This window comes from Tympanuchus pallidicinctus, unplaced genomic scaffold (genome assembly GCF_026119805.1).
Source record: "Tympanuchus pallidicinctus isolate F22 unplaced genomic scaffold, pur_lepc_1.0 scaffold8, whole genome shotgun sequence".
Taxonomy (NCBI): Eukaryota; Metazoa; Chordata; class Aves; order Galliformes; family Phasianidae; genus Tympanuchus; species Tympanuchus pallidicinctus.
The window spans coordinates 2,194,366-2,215,192 of NW_026294802.1; the positions used below are offsets into that span (position 1 = coordinate 2,194,366).

The window sequence follows — 20,827 nt, forward strand, 5'->3', positions numbered from 1 at the left end:
TTTCATACAATCCAGCTTCTACTAGTTTCCATTTGAAACCACCAATCAGCTCAAACATTATCTGAGGCACTTTGGTTTTAGAATGTCTTGCCAGCACTACTTCATTATTATTATTGTCTGAGTTGTGACAGCACTGAAATTTTCTGATCAAGCTTGAAGGGCTGTTATACTAGGCATTTATAAAGGTAGGGGAAAATCTGGTCCCTGTTCTAAACAGTGTGTGATACTGATAGAAGAAAAACATAATGATTTGAAACAGTACCTACCCTCAATGAGCCATAAGCTAAACCTAATTAATCTTTTCTATTTCTTACAATGGTGGAAAAACAATACTAATTTAAGATGGGTTAAACTAGAAGAGATGGGGAAGAAGAAGACTGATTCCACAGTCAGAGGAAGGGTGTCAGAAATATGGGGGGAGGGGGAAATTTCAAACAAAACAAAAGCCTTTGAGCATAGACTTTTAACTTAAACAGCTCAGGTCTGTCTCCTCTTTCTCCCATGACTCGCTCAAATGCCAATCAGTCTTTGCAATCATCTGCAAAAACTAGATTGCATTCATAGAACCAGTGACCAGAAAGAGGATCATTCATCCCAAATCAAACTACCTCACCTCCATATGCAACTTAACCTCTTTCTACGAACTTCACCTTTCATTACCTAACACCACAGCACCGATGTCTTTGCACTTGTGGGTCTCCTAATTGATGGCAGAGGGAAGACATCATTAAAATATCCTTGATGACAAATTTCACTGCCAGACTTGGTATACAGCAGCTGAACTCATCGGTCTTTTGCATTCTTAGAAAACCTATCTATTTACCCAGGCTCTTCCTGAAAGGATGGGTGGGGTGAGGGTGGGCTGTTACAACACCCATTGGAGAGTGCTCTTTATGTCACTGCTGATATTTGGTCAAGTTTTATTTATGATTCCATATGTTTTTGTGTTTTATTGTTACTTTAATTTGTGTTATCATAGGCACGCTTCAAAACATGAACATAACTGATCAATCCTTACCTCCAAAAGACAGAAAATGTACATGCCTTCAGGGCATTAAATCTCCATCAAGCTTTGCATGTCATAGGTTAGCTGCATTTTGTTCAAGTTGCATCAAAAAATGTGGTGAATAGTGGGGGAGCAGTTGTGGGGAAAACTATTTCTTCCAATAATTCTCCATAGCTCAGTGAGAGCTGCCAGCATTCTGCTCAGACCTGATCAAGAAGATTCATTTTTTATGATGGAACAAGCAGAATTTCAATCCAAAATGCTCATGTTTCAGAAAGATATAGTGAGTGAAAACAGGGGATTATGCTGGAGACATGCATACATGCCACCGCAGTTCTCAGTGCAATGTTGTGCACGAATGCTCTTATTAACACCCATATTTTTCACATATTTCTCAATTAGACATGCACCACTTTTTTCACATTGAACACAGGAGAGACAAATGGATAAAATTAACCAATGGATGGAAATTAAACCCAGACAAATTTAAACTGGAAATGAAGCACTTGTTTCTAACAGTGAGGTTGATTAAATATACAAGAAATGATGGAATATTCATCTTAAGACGAATGCCTTTTTGGAAGTGATACTGCAGTAAAGTACTAATTCTTGGGCTCATTACAGACACAACTTGGTGGATTTCCATTACCTCTTGTGTATAGAAAATCAGGTTAGATTATGCTGTGGCTTGTGCTGGACTTAAAAATTGTCTTCTACTTATAGAATGTACGTGTCTTCTCATTCACTTCACAACTCATCTCTGTCTCACAAATACTTTTACTCTTTTCACCCACGCATTCTCCAGAGCTACGCAGCCAATATTCCTGACTTGGCATGTTACCCACAGAATGTATGCACATGTTCTCTTGGAAAAACAGAGACTGACACACCTTTCAATGTAGTTCTTTCTCGTTTACATTATTTTCATATTGTCAGCTTCTAGTATCCTTTATTTTTTTAATAGCTCCAAAAAAGTTTAAGGGATTTTTTTTTTCCCTCTGAGTAGCCATCTATTCAGTGGGTTAGCAGAAAGATTTTATTTCCAATGGACCTGGCATCCATATTTTCCTACCATGACCTTAGCAGTCTCCTCTGTTCTACCTTAACCCTTGATCAAAAATATCTAAAACATAAAACAATGTGTATTTTAACAATTAAACTATTGTTCCTCTGTGCAGAATCTTCAGATGATCTACATTGGTTAAGGATCTGACCATGAGATTGTTGCTTTGTTTGTATGACGAAAGAACTAAGTATGGGAAAGAAATGGGATTCTTCTATATATTCTTCTTTGTGGTTTCTTTCATTTGGTTGTCTTTGACATTTAGTTTTGTTCACAGGTAAGAAAAGAATAGGTACACTTGTCCGTTTAACAGTATGATTCTAAAAAAACTAATTAGAAAGCAACTCCCCTGGGGGAAAAAAAAAAAAAAAAAAAAAAAAAAGCATAAAAAATGATTTGCAAGCCAATAACCACAAGTGAAAATGACTCCAAATTGATGAAAAAATTACCAAGTAGTTCATGCCAAAAGTAACCAGGGAATTTATTTCACTGCTGAAGATGCCATTGAAGCTTTCAGGACAGATTCTGGCTTCCTGAATTAGTGGTTTCTGTTGAAAATGTACGTTTCAGTTTAGTTGCAGCCCAAGATTTCCAATGTCCTGTCTCATCTCTTGCAGCCTTCTCTTTGTGATAACACTGCTGCTTTGAATTTAGATTCAGGCCCTGAAACCTGGGTCTTGTAGTTTGAGCCAGTCTGTAGTATCACCGCGTGGTTCTGCACAAAGGCAGAATGAGTCATGCACGCGCCTATTTTTTTTCCCTCATGGCTGAAAACTGATGATCTGTTTCATAATGTGAAATGCAAGCAGATTCTCCAACCACATCCAAATAACTCTGCTAAATCGCCTCTGAATACCTCAGCATAAATCGCATGCAGGACCACTAACATGAAGGGTAAAACCTTCAGCTACTGAAACAATGTTACATTTGCTTCCAACATATATTATATTTAGATAAAAGAGCTTGCTGGAAATGTCCCAGGGTAAAGCATGTAATTTTCTCAATATGTGAAGTTTGTAATACTTAGCAGTTTTCCTTCAACCACGATAGATTTGACATTGACCAGTCAGGAAACAATCCAGTGCATTTAACCCATTTTTATTTAGAAGTTTCACACAGAAAGGAAAAAAAAAAAAATAATCATTGAGTAGAAAAGTAATTGGCTAATTTCCTTCTAGCAGATAGCTATTACTTCTTTACTGCTTTTCTTGACACTTACTGGAATTCACACAGAAATCTGTCTCTCTGTACAAAAAGAAGCATACAAAACAAGTTTACTTCTTCCAGCTTAAAAATGTGGAAGCAAAGCCCAGTTGCTGTGCATACCACTGTGGTTGATGCGGTATGTGCTGCCTCTGTAGCAAATTGCTTGCTGCTTGCTGCCACCACCTCCACTTTCTAGTGCTTTATTGCATATAAAATTCAGTATCGCTTATGCCACATCCTTACCCAGTAATATTTCAGGCATCTCCCTGTTGAGAATAGTGGGCATGTTGCCTAGCTGAGGCATAAGTAAGGAGTTACAGGACTCACCCCAGAACATACAATTCACAATTGCTACAAAGCCAGATCATAATTTTTTTTTATTATTATTATTATTTTTTTTTTGTGGTTTTGGACCCCTGTATTCAATAAGGATTTCAAGGCACTTTCATACCCTCAAATTGCTAGCATATTAAATTGTATACAAAGTTAAGGACAAACTCCTCCTCTTTTGTATTGAATTGCAAACAAAGATCCAACTAATGTGATTGAGAAGTTCACGGAAGACAGAAGGAATTAAAATGAAGAAAGAAATCAAGAGTTGTGACTTTAAAAAGAACCCTTACATTCTGACAATTATGGTTTTTCTAGAAAATATGTAAAAGTTTTGAGGAATGAAATCAAGAATGTTTTTACGGCACCTGTAAGCAAACTGATGCCTCCTCATGCTCAAACTACAAAGTTCTGCAATCCCTCCAAGAATCATTTTAACCCTTTCAAAATTCATGTTATCCTTTGCAGAGGATCAAAGATCTTTAAATGAAGGTTAAAAAAAAAAAGAAAAATGGCACTAGGAGGATATCTTCATACTCTAATATTCCATCGCATTGCCCAACCTACTCATGATCAATTTCCAGCATACTTCCATTCACCACCCATCCTGTCAAAACAAGACATGAAATTTGAGAAGAAAGATGTCTTTTTTCTAAGATGACACATCTTCTCAATGACAAGAATCCCTTTCAGCATTTTTTCCCTGCCAGGTTTTTCAGGGTATGAAAAAGAACCAGGGGTCAGGACTTTACACACAGGTGAATCCTGCGGGAAACAAAGTCCACGCTGATCAATATCAGGGACAACACTTACCAATAGCACTGAACCCAACTCAGAAGGAATTATTTCATCCATCATGGAAATGCAGCTGTGTCTAGGGTTGGTCAGTAGGTAGGCTATAGCTGAGACTCTAGAACGGTAGCATCAGTCTCTGATTTAAGATTGATAACTAAAACTGAGTGTAGATTAGAACAAAGCTAGAGAGCCAGTGGGGCAGGGAAGGTGGAAGCAGAGATGATATAGGGAATGTGTCTGTAGGAAGGGGACTGGAACAATATGCCTCCCTGAGCTGGGGAGAGCCAGCTAGTAGCAACGGGTGACTAGATGATTTCTGAGGTCTTTTCCAATTTATTGATTTGATGAGGAGCCTGGGTGAAGGAAAGTGGATAAAGCTTAATGGAGAAAGCAGAGGGAGCGAAGAGGAAAGAGATCTGCCAGGAGGTAGCTGGGACAGTGAAAGAACCAGAGCTGGGTGAGCAGCTCTGATGTCAAAGTATTGAACTTCTCCCATGGCTTCTAAGTCTGCTGCACAAGGACCTGGAAACCCAAATTCCACCATGATTGACAGAATTGAAACGACAGGACAGCAAGTCACAGTTACTCAGTTACCTGTACATCATCTGTTTACTCCCTCAGCCTTGCATAATCTGAAATGACTATAAATGGTCAGAGATGGCTATTTGTATTGCTCGATTCATGAGAAGTATGGGGGTTAGCACTAGTCTGGGCTCTGTGAAGCATCAAAACTCCTATATATTTCCCAGGGGATTCAAGATTGTAACTAACTTACTACTGCTCAGGGCCAGAAAAGTCCCTGAAGTTCTGTGCTGTAGCTTTCACATACGCAGCAAAATCTGTGCTGTGTGAACAATGTACAAGGCATGTATTTGCACACAGGGAACGTGGAAAAGTAATTTTACCAGATAATCATACAGATAATCACAGAATAACCTTTTTTCCATCTACTCTTCCTGATACAAAATATGCAAGAGGACGGCACAGCCTTAATGTACCTCAGCAGACTAAATATTGAAATAAACACTTGCTAATGGGAAGGCAGCTGAAATGCAAGAAGAGGACTTGCAATGAAACAGAACAGACTGCAAAGCCATATGCTAACTGGAATAAACCACTTTAGGGGAGATACAGCATTACAAATACGTTCATTGCTACAGCATATGGCAAACAGGGAAAAAAATAATGAAAATCAGATGTCTCAAAGTCTTCTAGTACTGATTCCCTATACTCACAATCCACGGATGCTGTGCAGGTGCAGATTTTGTTTCAAGGGAAATTCATGACTGTTCACTTTTAATGTGGACAAGCATCTATCTCTTTCTCAGATACTTAAGAAACCTACTGTCAACAGCTAAGGTGATTAGGAGACATTTTCTGTGAGACACAAGAGGAATTATGAGTGCAGATCCTGTCATTTGCTAACAAGATTAGGGCTAGATACATTCCATGCATCTCTCTGAACGTTAATCCTGATCTGTCTTTCACCTTCATGAAAGGTAAAAAAAAAAAACAAAAAAACCCTTCCATAAAACAGGCCTGTACAGATATGTAAGGTCACGTACAGCACTTTGAACAGCACGCTAACGTCACAATGATTTGCAGACATCGTATACCAGCGTTGCGCAATTTAAACAGCTGGAAATTTGACATGTATCCATTGCAACTATACACGCATAAACACCATAAAATATCCTGGCTTTATTCTTTTAATTAACTTTCCCTTAGATGCGCCTGTTCCCCCTTGCACTGCTTCTCTGTGATCCTTATTCCAGGAAAAGTTACTCCTAAGAAACTAGCATAAAACTCAGTGTAAAAAGTTAGAGAAAGAGAGCAAAGCTGACTCTGAAGTCATGACAGATGACCAGCCACACTGGAAGTACAAACATAGAAGCCATGGAACTTCAGAAAGGGCAAACAAACAAACAAACAAACAAGCAAACAAATAAAAAATAAAAACAGAACAACAACAAAAATACCTTCTCATGGAATTCTATAGCCCAACAAAAAACCTTTTCCATTTCAAATATTCACTAACAAATTATTTACATATTGTGAGTTATTCATAGGAAATACCCAGATAAAAAACAGGAAACAAGAAAATAATAATTTGCTTGTCCTGACTGTGCTTGTGGTCCATGGACTTCCAATGGAATATATGCAGCTGTTCAAGGCACATGGGTGCAAATAGCTCACATAAATTACCATGCATAGATACCATGCCAGTATAAGGGTCTTTTTCCACAGTATATAACATGCTCACAAATAACAGCAACTATTATGGTAAGCATTAGTTTTTCAATCTGGAACAGCAGTTCCATATACAGAGCTAGGCTGTAATAGTGACTGCAAAATGCTTCACGCTGAAATATCCCCACACAGATGGGCTCTGCAGGAACATGGGGAAGCTGAGTGGTACTGCCAGTTACACATTCACAGCAAATTATTGATCAGGTCCTGTTTGCTATTTAACAGCTCTTCCACTGCCAAACAGCTGTTCTTTGCCCTAGTCAGCCTTCTTTGCTTTGTGTTCATCAGATACAAAACCTGGCCCTGAGCTTCATGGCCCTGTCCCAACTCAGGCTTGTCCATCAGACACCAACTTTCACACTCCTCCACCACCGGCAGTTGTTTGCAGGACAGGCTAAGCAGCACCAACCAGGCCTGGACCTATGGGTTCCAGGTTGCTTCCATGGAATTATTTTGTGTTATTATATCCTTTGCCACAGCATTCAGTGATCAAAGTACCAGCCCCAAAACAATTAATTTGATGCCATGCAATATATTCTTTATTTTAGCTGCTTTTCATTATTTTGCTAAAAAGAAATTCCAGGTGAGTTCAGGGAAGGAAAGGTGAAGGAGCAAAGTGGATGGCACTAACCACAGAGCAGATGACTGACCAGTGAGAGAAGGAAACAGAGAAGCTAGTCAGCTAGAGGAAGAGAATGGCAAAGGGCTGCTGTGGCAAGAAAGTGAGCAGATGCAAGTGAAGGCAAAAGAGAACCTAATTCCAAAGATGAGGAAACAAGAGAAATTAAGTTTTCATCACCAAGAAGCACAGGTTTTTTGGAGACTGAGTTGACATTATTCAGGAAAGAATAATTGAAAAAATTGTTGTTAAATGCACAAAAAATTATGTTTTGAGCAAGGCTTTTAGGATAATCTCTTACATTCCAGGAGTGAGCACAAACTGATATCTATTTTCCTTTCCTCATCATATTAGCACTTGGCACTCACTAACTTTCTATCAAAAGGTCTCAACATACTTTACAAATTTAATTAATCCTCACAACCCCTTTTGACTGCTGCATGCTGATTATTATTCCTACTATAAAGCTGGTTTATGGAATGGAAAAATAGGGACATAGACAAATGTACTTGTTTCAGCCTCAACCCCACAGCAGATAAGATTTGTGCATTGGCTGCAGTACCTCAGTCCTAGTCCAAACACTGTGGAAGTTAACAGGAGCTTTTTTAGCAGCTTCCAAAGGCCACTGCTACAGGTAGGCCAAACCTCTTTCTCCCAGGCCCAACAGCTGCACCTTGCCAACTTCCATTGCTGCACCCAAAAGTGTGTGAAAGCCACAGGCAGAACTGATTATCCTGGGACAATTTTTGCTGGCATACAGAACAAAGAAATATCCTCCCCTGAGTTCCCTCTGAGCAAGTGGCAGCCTGCCCCTCCTCTATGCAGTGCCTTCAGTTTCCAGGTACTTCCAAATCAGTAGTTTACATTTTAAAAAGAGATTTGCCTGGTGTAAAATGGGAAAGGAAACCCAGAAAGCTTCTTTACCCAGGGGAAACTTGCAGTCATGTCACTGCAAAAGAACCTCAGGCTTCATGCATGGATTAGTGTGCCTCAACACAGCCTGGCAGCCCCTTCAAGCACCAAGCTGTGAACTAAGATACACTTCAGTGCCTGAAAATATGGAAAATATGGGTGCAGATTGCCTGCCTACCACTGAGTTAGTTATGCAGAAACTCTTGAAGACTTTGCTTGAGAAGGCTTCTGTGCACAGCAGCTCTCACTGCACCATCTCCAGTGCCACACAGTAGATGGGACTGACCTGAATGTGAGCCAGGACCATAAACAGCAGCCCTTACCAAACTACCTCTTGATTAAAGGGCAACATTTTCTGTCGCAAGATGAAATGCAAGATGAAAGAGCATTTTAGGAAGCCACTGGAGCTCCTAATGGAAAGGCATTCACACAACATAAGGACCCTTCAGAATAACACCACCAGAGAACAGGCCTTAGGCTTGGCTCAGACCTGCTGTGATTCATTCTAGTGTCTTCTTCCCAGCAGTCTGTACTAACTATTCACACATGTATATCAAGCCAAGTGCAAGAGAGATGCAATCCACTTTATCCTTCTACGAAAGTCCTTACTGAATTTCAGTTATGTGTCCTGACAGGCACTGGAAGGAGCCAAGAAAACAAGCACTGGATAGCAAGTCTGTGTTTAATAGTCTTTTGTGAAAATACAACATTTGATGAATGAGGATATAGCAATGTAAACTGGAGAATATTTGGCACCAGAATTGGGACAAGAATAAGAGAAATTGAATTCCTGTTCTCAGAGCATGGTCCAACCTGTTACCATAACTCAGTTGATTGAGATTACTGAATAAATAAGAATAAATGAGATGCTTAAACCCACTTGTGTATAAGTTCCCATTCGACTACAGCAGGGTTCTGTGAAAAAATCATCCCTTTGGGAGATTCAAAGTTTGGCATGACGGGCATTACCTACATCAATAAGGTATTATAAGACTAATCAGTCTAATACAAACATAGGCATAAAATTAGACACAAACACTAGCATTTATCTGCCAATGGGGCAATCTTGGATGTATTTATGGGTGCTTCTGCCAGCTTAAAATGAATGTGAGATAGGAGTATTTTCATTGTTAGTGCATAGCTATGAGTGTATACCAATAATTTTTCTGCACTCTCACCAACAGTTTGATCAAAATACTCCCACAAAATTACCAAAGATTTAGGAAACTCCAGGGCAGACCGCACTACCTACTTTTGCACTTCAGAAAGAAAACTCCCAAAGGGTTTTCTTCTCTGTTTCACCTCCCCAGAAGCTTTTCCAGTTCCTTCTCCAGTTTCTTCTTGCATTCCAAGCAGGTCATGTCACTTCTCATCTAATGGCACTTTAATGGGTGTCTCCATCTTCTTACTCCACACCTGTGGGCCCTGCCCTAAATTCTCCCAAGCCTGAACATCCCAACTTCATAGCCTTGCAAAACTATCAGCTTTGGATGATATTCCAAAAATGGAAAAATGCCAGGTTCTGCACCTGAGATGGAGCAATGCTGGACACAGGTACAGACTGGTGAATGTGTCTGCGGAGCAGCTCTATAGAAACTGACCTGGGGGTGCTGGTAACAGCAGTTCAGCAAGAGCCAGCAGTGTGCTTGCCAGCCAAGAGTGCAAACTGCATTTGGGGTACATTAAACACAGCAAAGCCAGTCAGTCACAAGAGGCTATTCTCCTAGCAATTATGTGGCATTGTCTGGAATACTGCATGCATTTCTAGGATTCACAATATGAACAGGATGTTAAGGTCCTTGAAAGTGTCCAGAGGGAGGCAAAAAACCTAGTAACAGGGTTGGAAGGCATGTATATGTCTGGGAGGCTTGGACTGTCCAGCCCAGAGAAGGGGGAGGCCAAGAGGCGGACTGTAGAGGGGAAGCAAAAGGAGGTGCCAAGCTCTGCTTCAGATACTGGTAAGATGAGTGGAAGAACACAAAATTGCACCAAGAAAGCTGGGCATTTGAAAGTATTTCTTTATTGCGTGGGTGGTCAAAGTCTGAAACAGGCTTCCTAGAGAGATGGTTCATGTTCCATGCTTGTCATACGCAAGAGGCATTTGGACAATGTCTTCAATAACATGCTTTAACTTGAAGAGGTCAGGCATTTGGACTAGATGATCCTTGAAGGTCCATTCCAAATGAACTACTCTATTATATTCTTTTCAGGGCTCAAGATCACATTGAACTTGTCATACATCTTGAGAATTGCTGGAAAGAACCAAAAGCTAGGCAGTGAACAGCATAATCTCTACTGGCTGTAGTGTAGTAAAGAGCACAATCATATCCTTTTTGGGATGAGAAAACAGATTGGTAGTATTTCCACAGCAGAACTGCATAGGGAACAACAAGCATACATAGAATGCAACAGAAACAAGAACTGTTTTATGCATTCAGAGCATTCATCCTTCTCATTTAGGGACTACAAGCATATAGCTAGATGGTATGTAACAAAGCTAGACTTTGTCTCTCACCTGATCACTCCTTAGGGTGTTGGGTGAGGCTAAAAGGGAAGAATCCAAGAAATCAAGCAAGGAATTAACCCGGCGGCTATCTCCAAATGACAAAGGATCAAGTGAAGCTATCAGATATGCACAAAAAAGGAATATTTCTCCTCAACTGGATGGGCTGCAAATTATTGCTAATGAATATGCTGTCAGTGGGAAGATTTTGTGGCCATACAGATAAGGACTGGCAGAAGAATCAAGATGGCATTACTGTAATAGCTTTTTAGCATGTCAACAACTCTTGAGTAAAAGTTACATTTGCACAGAACTTCCAAACTATGTTACTGTAGGCTTTATAGTAAATCATGGAGAAACTAAAAGAAAAACACTTCTCATCTTCCTTACTAAAGTAAAAGCTTAGCTGACTTTGGAAACAGATGTTACCTCTGTTAATTAGGCTTTGAGACTTTTTGAAATCCTAAGAAAGAAAACTGCTGACATGCTGTGTTTGACCACTTCTGTTCCAGAAGGGGACAGATGGCTAAAGTCAAGATGCACAACTCTATCATACACACCCAGAATCCATGCCAGTGATTTCCATTCTTGGGAAGCATGATTCTAAAAATTTTCTGCTTCACAGAAGAAAGATGCTGTTGCACAAAACATGTGAGGCTATTCCTTGAGAGTAATTTAAAAATGGGACACCTTTAATTCAGGCTTTATTTGTAAAATATCATGTCGTACATTAGAAAGAGGAAACGAAACACATGGCAAAGGACAGGTGACTGTAGATCCTGTGAGCTGGCAAGCCAGAGACTGCCTGAAAGTGAACAAAGTTTACCAAGGTTCTGTTATGGCCATTTCAGTGTGTGATGATGGTCTGCGCCATTTGGGGATACTTAAACCTACAGAACTGTACCTTGTGAGGCTCATTCATCCCACAGTCCAACTGCTCAGTTACAAACTCTTTGCCTCCCCACCTCAAAAAAAAAAAAAAAAAAAAAAAGAAAGAAAAAAAAAGGATGATGCCAGGGCACCAATATGTATATGTGATGCTAGAAGGTACATCTTTAATTACACTGAAGCAACTCCAGCACTGAATGTACTACAGATGGAATTTGGCAAGCCAATAATCTCTTGTTCAAAAACATGTAATATATTTTTTATGATTAAAAAATGTGCAGGCAATTTGGCTATGACAAGACAAATGGAAGCCAAGATCTCACATCCTGTAGTGACAAGTGTGCTGGTCTTAGGAATACATCTCTAGGACAAACATCCACATTTCTTAGAGTACCCAGGGTAGGAAAGCAAGTGCACTTGGACTGCTTCTGCAGGAGTGACTTGCTCAAATTTTCTGAAATGCACAGCAAAGAAGTCAAGAGATGTTTTCTTAATAAGGTTTTAAGCTGTCTGGAAGAAGAGGGATCCTTTTTTTGTTGTTTGTTGTGCAATACAGTAACTATTACATGCAGGTTCCATACCAGGACTGAACCTCCTAAACAGAAATATAAAGCAGAGCAAAAGTGATCCAGAAAAGACTCTGAATTCAGAATCTAAACTGCTTGCACAGAATTAATCTTTACAGATTAGCATGCTAAGTTCTGTTAGAGTCACTTTTTTTTCATGAGAATCCAAATATTTCTCAGTAATGCTTAGTCAACATATAGAAAAATGTGGTGGATGGTAATTAAAAAGAAAAAACATGACAACAAAGTCAACCAAATCCCTGATCTTCTAAAGAGGTTCTGACTTTGAGGAAGAAGAATCTGAGGACAAATAGATATCAGACAAAATTATATATATATATACACCCAAAAATAAAATGGTTGTGCAACAACCTTTTGGGTGTAGCCTACTTCTAGCAGCATATCTGTACATTTTGTTTAACATGATCTGGTTTATCCATCCCTGCTACAAACACTGTTTACTTATCTTTTCTGCATTATTACCATGAAAATTATCTTTCACATGTTTTGCCTACAGTGAATAACCTCAGCAATTACAGGAAATGTACTCTCAAATTATGTCGAGAAAAAAAAATGGGAAAAAAGGTTTCACGAAGAGTAGAATCAAACTCATAATACACTGATAAAAATAAATAAGTGATAGAAAACTGGACAGTTAGTTACTAGGTAAAACATCATTCCTCTTGCAGTCCAGGAGCCACACAAGGGACACCACATAGGAAGGGACAGCCGCTTTGCATCAGTTTTGGCCTCCCGATGCAGCATAGAGTGAATTCTAGCATAGCCAGCACTAGGCTTGGCATTTCGTTTACCAAGAGACACAAAGAGACTGGAGAAGGAAAGAATTTCGATACCAGCTTCTGCCCTTGCTTGCAACTTTGCTCATCGTAACTCAACTGAAAGCTTGAGGAATTCTATTGAGTTCAGATCTGTGCTGAAGCTTCTATTTAAGCCTGGGATGCATTGCTCATCCCTGGAATTTAATGTGAGCCTTCAAAGCAGTTTGAAAGAAAAACAGCAGAGCAATTTAAAGTGTCAACAAACTCCTGTAATTTGTACTTTCCTCCAATGATGGATGTCTGAGAAGAGGGAAGTTGCATTTTAATACCTTAGACCAAAGTGTGATCTTTTGACAACTCCATAAACCATTTAGATGCTTCAGATGTATAACAAACTCCATAGAAACCTACGTTTCACCATGCCTGCTGCTTGCTCAGAGGTGACTACGGTAAATTATGCTGTTAAGCTTGCAAAATCTTCTCGCTACCACCTCCAGTTTGTGTGTCACAGTGAGATTTTACAGCACTACTGAACACTTGTAATGTTGAAAAGGAGAAGGAAGAGGGAAGGGGGAAACCCTCCCTGACTGTCCGCTCTGCAAAGGATTTGAACTGCAGAAAAGAGGAACCATGTCAGCAAATGCCAAACCAATGCAGTACCTGCCAAACCGCACCTTATCCTTCTCAATCAGCAAAAAAATTATCCGCTGCCTGATTTCTCTTACCTCACCAATAAAGAGCTAGGTTTTTTTCCCTTATTAGGACATTCTCCATGCCGTAAAATTCTGGCTCTAATAAGTGGCTTTAACAATATGTGCTGCACATCAGCACAAAAAGAAAGCAACTAATAAAAATAAAACGCAGGAGGAGAATAAAAGGGCTGAGTCCTAAATTAAAAGGGACGACATCAGCTTAGTTTGGGCTCCAAAATTTGATCATAGATTTTATAAAATAGAGAATTAAAATTGGAAGGAATAAATGCATGAAGGCTAACATTATACAGACATGTAATTATAATTTTGGCCCTGTAGCTACTTATACATGTAAGCAGCCTTACTGAAGTCGGAGAAAACTCTTTATAAACTTCAATGCTTACAAAGCTCAAAGCAATTCAACCGTTAGAAAAATTACAATATTAAAAGAAAGGCAGTTTTTGTGTTTTCTTTAACAAAGTAAAATCAAAAGGAGTGAAAAGTTACAAAATTTTATCTGAGTTTTTCAATTATTCAACTTGAGATATTTTCTTCATTGGATTTAACTGTACAATTTTGTATCATCTAGTTTACTGTATCTGTTTAGTAGTGCATTTATTGCACTACTCACATTGGACAGAAGAGCAGAAAGACCCTGAAATAACCAGCAGAGACTTCCTCCCTGGCCTTTCTGTACCTTCTTGTTGTGTTCCAAACATGAAAAGGGTGGAGAAGGAGGCATGGGTCTGCAGGTTCTGCAGGGAAGGAAGCAGGGATAGGAAGCAGCAAGATGAATGTCTGCTGCCCCCCATCCCACATTGGCACACCTGTCTCAACGGGAAGGCTGCAGAGGAACTATCTGGATTTAAGATCTGCACTAGCACTGAATTCTCTAGTTTTGGTGAAGCAGGAAAAAAAAACAAAAAAACACCCTTGTCAGAGCAAAGTAACATGGAAAATGTTCAGGATTATTTTAATCCAGTCTGAAAGAAAGCAAAAAATCTTTCATTTATTTTTTCTTCTTTTAACTTATTTTTTCTTTCAAATTTAGGTTAGCTCAGATTGGAATTGAAAGATCAGAATCTCTTATTACAAAGAAAATTGCAAAGAGGCAGCTCAGCAATTTGTAGCTTAGAAAGTGTCAAAAATGTAATTTTAAAAAAATATATATTTCCTCTTGCTTCCCTTAAGATAAAGCAAGTCTGAGAATCAACTCCGAACCAGTTCTGCTCTGCTTGGTACTCTCTGTATTTTTCTTGGTTTTGCTACATTTAGTGTGCATGAAAAACAATCATCATATCTGGTCTCAGGCACTTGGATTTCCAGAGAGCAGCATCAAGTGAAGTCTGATACACCTCAGCACTGCCCTGGCTTAAATCTTTGAAATTTGCTTCTTAAAAATCATGACTTCAAACTCAGATAGGTGCCTAGAACTCCACATAGATTAATCCAACACACTGGTCAGCGTCTTTCTTGTGTTGGAGGAAGCACCTCCAAAATCTCAACAGTTTTGTTACCTAACTGCCCTTTCTCTGTCATGATGTTTCCTCCACTGTGAAGGATAATTTTGTTCAGAAATGTTTCAGCTGTTGTAGATACTCTGTGAGGGAAGATCCTAAATCCAGCAACAAAATCTTAAAATGCACATTTAGTCTTCAGTAGCCAATGTCCCTGATGATGTGTAAACCACACACCTAAGTCTCTCACTTAGTCAGTGAGACAATTAATGCTCAGTGTACAAGGAGTGTTGTTACCAGAGCATTTAACATAAATATGGTGCAGGCAGACAGAAATGTATTTGCACTGAAAGCACTCATTTGTTATTCTATGTGTTTTACATTCATTCTTAAGCATCAGGCACTGCTATGCAACATGGATATAAATAAACTGTACAGCTTAGAAATGGACAGGATGGTGTAGGGGGATGAGCCACGTTCAGAGACAGATTTCTGTTCTCAGTTTTTAAGATGGAGACAAACAGGCTTTGCTACAGGCTAACATTTTAGCACATCTGGTGTTTAGTCACATGTTCTTTTTCCTCAGTAACATTAAAAAAAAAGAGCTTTAAAAATTAAGGATTCTGGTTATTTCCCAAATGAGATGTGCAAACAGAAAAGACCAGAAAGAAGGAGGAAGATGGCTTTGAGTGAAAATGAGCAGCACCAGTTTTTAGAGCAGAACTAGCCAGCTTCCTCAATCCTTCTCCTTACAAAAAAAAAAAAAAAAAAAAAAAAAAAAAAAAAAAGTCAATTATCTGTCTTGTCCATCTAGCCCAGAAACAGAAAAAAAAATGAGAATTACATTTGAGAATGTAGAATATGAGGAACCAATCAGAAAATACTGTGAAGGTCAACTTCCAGCATCCCAACTGTCAGCAAAAAATCTGTAAAGTTTGGACAAAAGCTACATTGGCTGGAAGAAAACATTCTACCTGTTGGCAAAGAATACTTCTGCTTTCTTTAGAAACTTGCACAGCATTTTAGTGTCCAGTAAAGATAGCCAATTCAATTCCTATACATTCACTTAGCAGTCTTTACATTTTCATGCCAACCGGAATGATTTCTTGGCTATGATGAGAGCCTCTGCTTTTAATTTCCAGTGTATCAAATGTTAACAGGATTATATTCAACTATTTAGCAATTACAGGATTTTCTACAAGCACACTAAAACTGTAGAAAGTACCTTTAAATGATGCAGCTGAAATGATCACATAAAGGGACAATTAGAGGACATTTGCAAGAAGTTAGAAAACTTACTATGCCTCATTCAAAGCAGCTTAATAACAGACTCCTGTCTTTCCCTGGAGAGTCTCCAGGGAGTTAGTATATAAGAATTTTTATATTTCTTTTCCATAGCAATCTCCTGAGAAGGCATGAGCACTTGGAATGATTACGTTATGCCTCCACCTGGGAAGGGCAGTATTTCATCATATATTTCACTGAGAAATGCTTTGAAGAAGCCTTTTTGGGTAATGCTAAAGGTGTCTTCCCCACTTTTGGCCTGAGGTCATGGGCATGCTTGTAAAAAGGGAATAAATCAGTTTCCAAATTTTGGCCAGGCATTTCATTTTTCTTGAAAGACCTCTCCCCAAGAGAACTTTGCTATTCTTCTTCAGATATGCTACTGGAAGACTTGACAAAAGAAAATCCATGCCTGGTTGTCAGGTGTCTGCTCTTGTTTAGAAGCTGCTATGGTACACAAGTCTCCCAAGACACAAGGTATAGTAGCTAGTAATGTTTCATGAGAAAAAGACTGAATTGTCTTCATCCAGATATAATTTCACTGACTTCAGTGAATTCACTTCACAAGCATAATTGTGGGTGATAAAGCAGGCGCACACTGAGACATTCCTCCCAGCATTTGCTTCAGAGACACACAAGGCACAGAGCCAGCTCATTGCTGGTTCCCTCTCTCACCCATGGGAAGACTGGAGAAGAATCTCCCTCAGCAAGGATATCCAAATACTTTGTTTTCTTGTTTTTTGTTTTGTTTCTTTTGTTTCATTTTTTAAGCAGAACAGCCATACCCTAACTGATTTAGCTAATCTGATTGCAAAATAGGTCCATGAAAAGGGCCTGAAGGTTATCTCAGAGGCTCAGCTCTCCACATCAGGTACCAAGAGTTCTGATTTCCACCCGCCATACCAGCTTTATAATGCCAAAATCACTCCTTTGCTTTACCCTCACATAGGTGGTGGTGGAAATGGATCTCTGCCTGGGCAACTCCCTGCTCCCATTTAACAGTATGGGAGGGCTGGCTGCTGCAGCCTGTGGCCGTGTTCCACTATGGACCAACAAAAAACAAATTTATTTGACATGCTCTTAGCTAAATTGCTACTTATTACTCCATATCTGAAATCATAACAAAGGATTTTAGATTCCTGGAAGGGACTTCTTGGGGGGGCTGAGTTCCAGAAATCTCTGAGCTCTCTACAAGAGCACAGGATTTGATACTGGAAACTCCAAAAACTAGCACCCAAAAATCTCAGTCAATTCTGAAAACTTCTCCCCAGTGTTAAACAACACCACTATACAAATCACAGTATTTTATAAAGATAATAGTGCTCTGTTTCCCTCTCATCAACATATGAAGCAGAAAAACAAAACAGCACAAGACCCAAATAAACTAGATAATTTATTTGTACACATTGCACAGGCTAATTGATTTTCTTCTCTTGCTTCCCTCCCACATTCAGGGATGAATGTGCTAGGAGGACATTATTTACTCAGTGAATTAAGCAATCTAAGCTACGAGTTTTCACACAAGCTATGAAACTTGTGTAAATTTCCAATTAATGCAACTCCGATTAGCAACCAGTCTTTCCAACTCATTCTTCTGCCACTGAACAAAGCAATTCAAATTCTGCAATTCAGATAAAAAATGATGTATATATGCAAAGTCTTTTCTTTCAGACAACAAAGCAAAAAGAGTAGTAAGAGAACCTACATCGAACACTTACTTACTCCCCAGTTCGACCAACTTCCAGCTTTTTACACGCCTTTGCCATCACCATCATCCAGCATTTCCTATGCAATGCTAAAAGGCTAAATCCATACAGATAGCAAAATAAATTGACAACTCACTTGGAAAGGCTTGACAAGTTCTGCCTGCAGTATGATCTGCTGATCATGTCTGTAGCGAATGAATCAGTGCAAACTGCTGCCAGCTCCAGGGAGAAAATGGACAGATGATCAGGGCGTGGAATGAGATAATAAAAATGCCATTATCCTTTTAGGCATGCGAGACTCATTGGATGCTCTTTCCACCCCACAGGTTAACCATTTGGCCGGTCCTGCCGCTCCCGTAATGACACTCTCTATTTGCCTATTGTGAGGCTCATTATCTATCCCGTATCCTCCTCCCCTTGCTCACCCCCCTCTGCTCCGAGATCATATGATTATTAGCTTTTGTGCTGTATTCTCTCTAATAGATGCTCTTTAGCTGGACCTCCAGTAACAGAAATTCCTGCAGATTTCTCAGCTGCTCAACTTGATTGACCAGTGCATGCTCCCCATCCAACTTTCACAAAAAAGTGCTTCTGTTTCAGCAAGTCAGTCCAAGCATGGAGCAGCCTGAGTGCTGCGCAGATCTGCCCTCACAAGTATTTGCTTGTAGGGAAGTCACATTCCAGCCTGCAGAGAAATGATGAGGGGAGAGGACCCGAATATAAAACAATGGTCCAGGAAACAGTCCTCCCTTTTCATCATAAATCATTGCTTGAACATATTGCAGGCACTTGCATCCAGTCTGACTTGAGAAAGGTCACGCTGGATAAGGTAGCTCAAAAGACTAGAGGGTGACTGCCAAGCAGGAACAGATCCAGGGAAGTGGGAAGTAGCTGCAAGCTCAACGGCAGTTAGGATAAAACCATCTCGTCTTTAGCAATGGGATTAAAAACAGGTCTGCAGCCAAATCAGTCCTAACAGACTCTCCTCATTGTTCTTCCATCTAATTCAGTGAATGAAGCAGAAAACAGAAATGCAAACAAAGTAATTTAAATGGAGGCACCATCAGTTCCCCTGATTTCACATGCTTGGCTCTCATACCTCTTTGAGCCCTCATATTGCGAGTAAACTGAAACAGCTTACTGTGCAGTCCCGCAGCCATTCCACCCCAGGCTGCAATCGTGTTAAATTTCATAAATTACAGGGGTGGGTGTGGATGGATTAATTCTCCAAAGAGAAATCTGTCCTGTAAGCTTGCCCTTCTGTGGGAGAGTGAGGGTGCTCAGCAGGTGGCACTCTTCTCTTGGAGTGAGCTGAGGCAGTCCTCTTCCAGAGTCCATGAAGGATGGAAGGTTTCTGTGCAAGAAACCTACAACTGCACTTGGCACAGGGCACTGATGCTCAAGTAGTGCAGCCAATTTATTTTTAGTACTTTTTTTTTCCCAAAAAACTTCTCTACAGTTTCCCGGAGATTACTTTTGGGAGAAAGGAAGTTTTGTGCTTTACAAATAAGCAAAGGATTCTCATGCAAAGGCTCAGCTTTTTCACACACTTAGGCACAGGTTTGCCATACTCCAAGAAATGGCTGTAATTTCATGTGCACGATCTGAAGACTCAGACTCTTGATCTAGTGTTTAAAAATAAAACTTGCTTTATCTGTCTTTCAGTGTATAAAATCCAGAGGAATTCTGGGCTGAAGTAAGAAAAAGCCTACACTGCTGAATGAAAATGGAGAAAAATATGAATTTTGTTTTTGTGGTGGTAGACAGATCTGCAAATGAGATGAGATTACAGCAGGCAATCCCACTCCAATTCTTTTACCTTGTCCTCAAGGGAAGGAGGACATGTAAGGCAATGTGAAAGTGTGGAGTTCTTGTAAAATGCTGGTGAAAAGGGATTCTCCTGAGAAGACTCCTGGAAAAGGCATTTCAAGAGTGGGGAATTACAGAAGCAAAATTCTTCCCTCTAGAAGTGCATTAGTTAAATAGAGATTGTATCACTATTCTGCCAAAATATACATTTTAATGAGATGCCAGATTCAAGAGATGATGTTTATGAAACTGCAGACTGGGCTCCAAAGCAGCCCTACAGATTTCAAATAGAGGTCTGTATTTACGGACCTATTTAATGTGTCATGGAAACAGATAAATTTTTGTTTTGAGTGGGTTCTAAATACTTTTCAATCCACTCTGGATTATTGGGGTTACTGCACTTGGCTCATAAACAGAACAGCTTTCACAAGGGATACAAATAAGTGGAAACTGATTATCTGCTAAAATCTTACAGTACTTCTTCAAAGAAAAAATATTCCCTGACTGGACATGAGCATGAGTAACCTTCTCTAGGTGGCCCTGCTTCAGAATGGTTTGGATCAGGTGGCCTCCAGGAGTCCCTCCCTAGCTTGACCACTGTGATTCTATGAACAGTTCCAAATACTTCGTCTTAACATCCCACTGTCACTATTGCCAGGCAAATTCTGGCTATGTGTGGCATTCCAATCTATTTATTGGGTCATTATGAGCAGGAGAAGCCTTTTGCACTTGTAGTAAACCCCGGAATGGCTTTAAACCCTCCTCAGTCTAGCACAGACAAAAGAATTCCAATTAAAATCCCAAATAATGTTTTGAATTAGAAAAGTCTGGAGGAGCACTTCCTGTCTAGATGAACCACAGTGATTTACGTAGCCTATTTTTGACTTGCAGCAAGACTTCTAACACAGAATTGGGTCTCCTTGCTTATAGTTTCCATCTCTACAGCACTACTGAGAACTGAT

General features: G+C 39.7%; 1 protein-coding gene across 6 annotated transcripts in view; it reads right to left on the reverse strand.

The window, feature by feature from the left end:
* CALD1 (caldesmon 1) overlaps positions 1-20,827 on the reverse strand; it is a 185,074-nt gene that overhangs the window by 36,411 nt on the left and 127,836 nt on the right. The window contains exon 1 of one of the 6 annotated variants that reach the window (XM_052667697.1): positions 18,193-18,421. The exons of the other annotated variants lie outside the window; for them this stretch is intronic. Within the exon in view, the coding sequence (XP_052523657.1) occupies positions 18,193-18,239 (47 nt within the window). The 5' untranslated portion in view covers positions 18,240-18,421. Of the gene's footprint in view, positions 1-18,192; positions 18,422-20,827 lie in introns of those variants that run through there. 6 annotated transcript variants of the gene reach the window in all.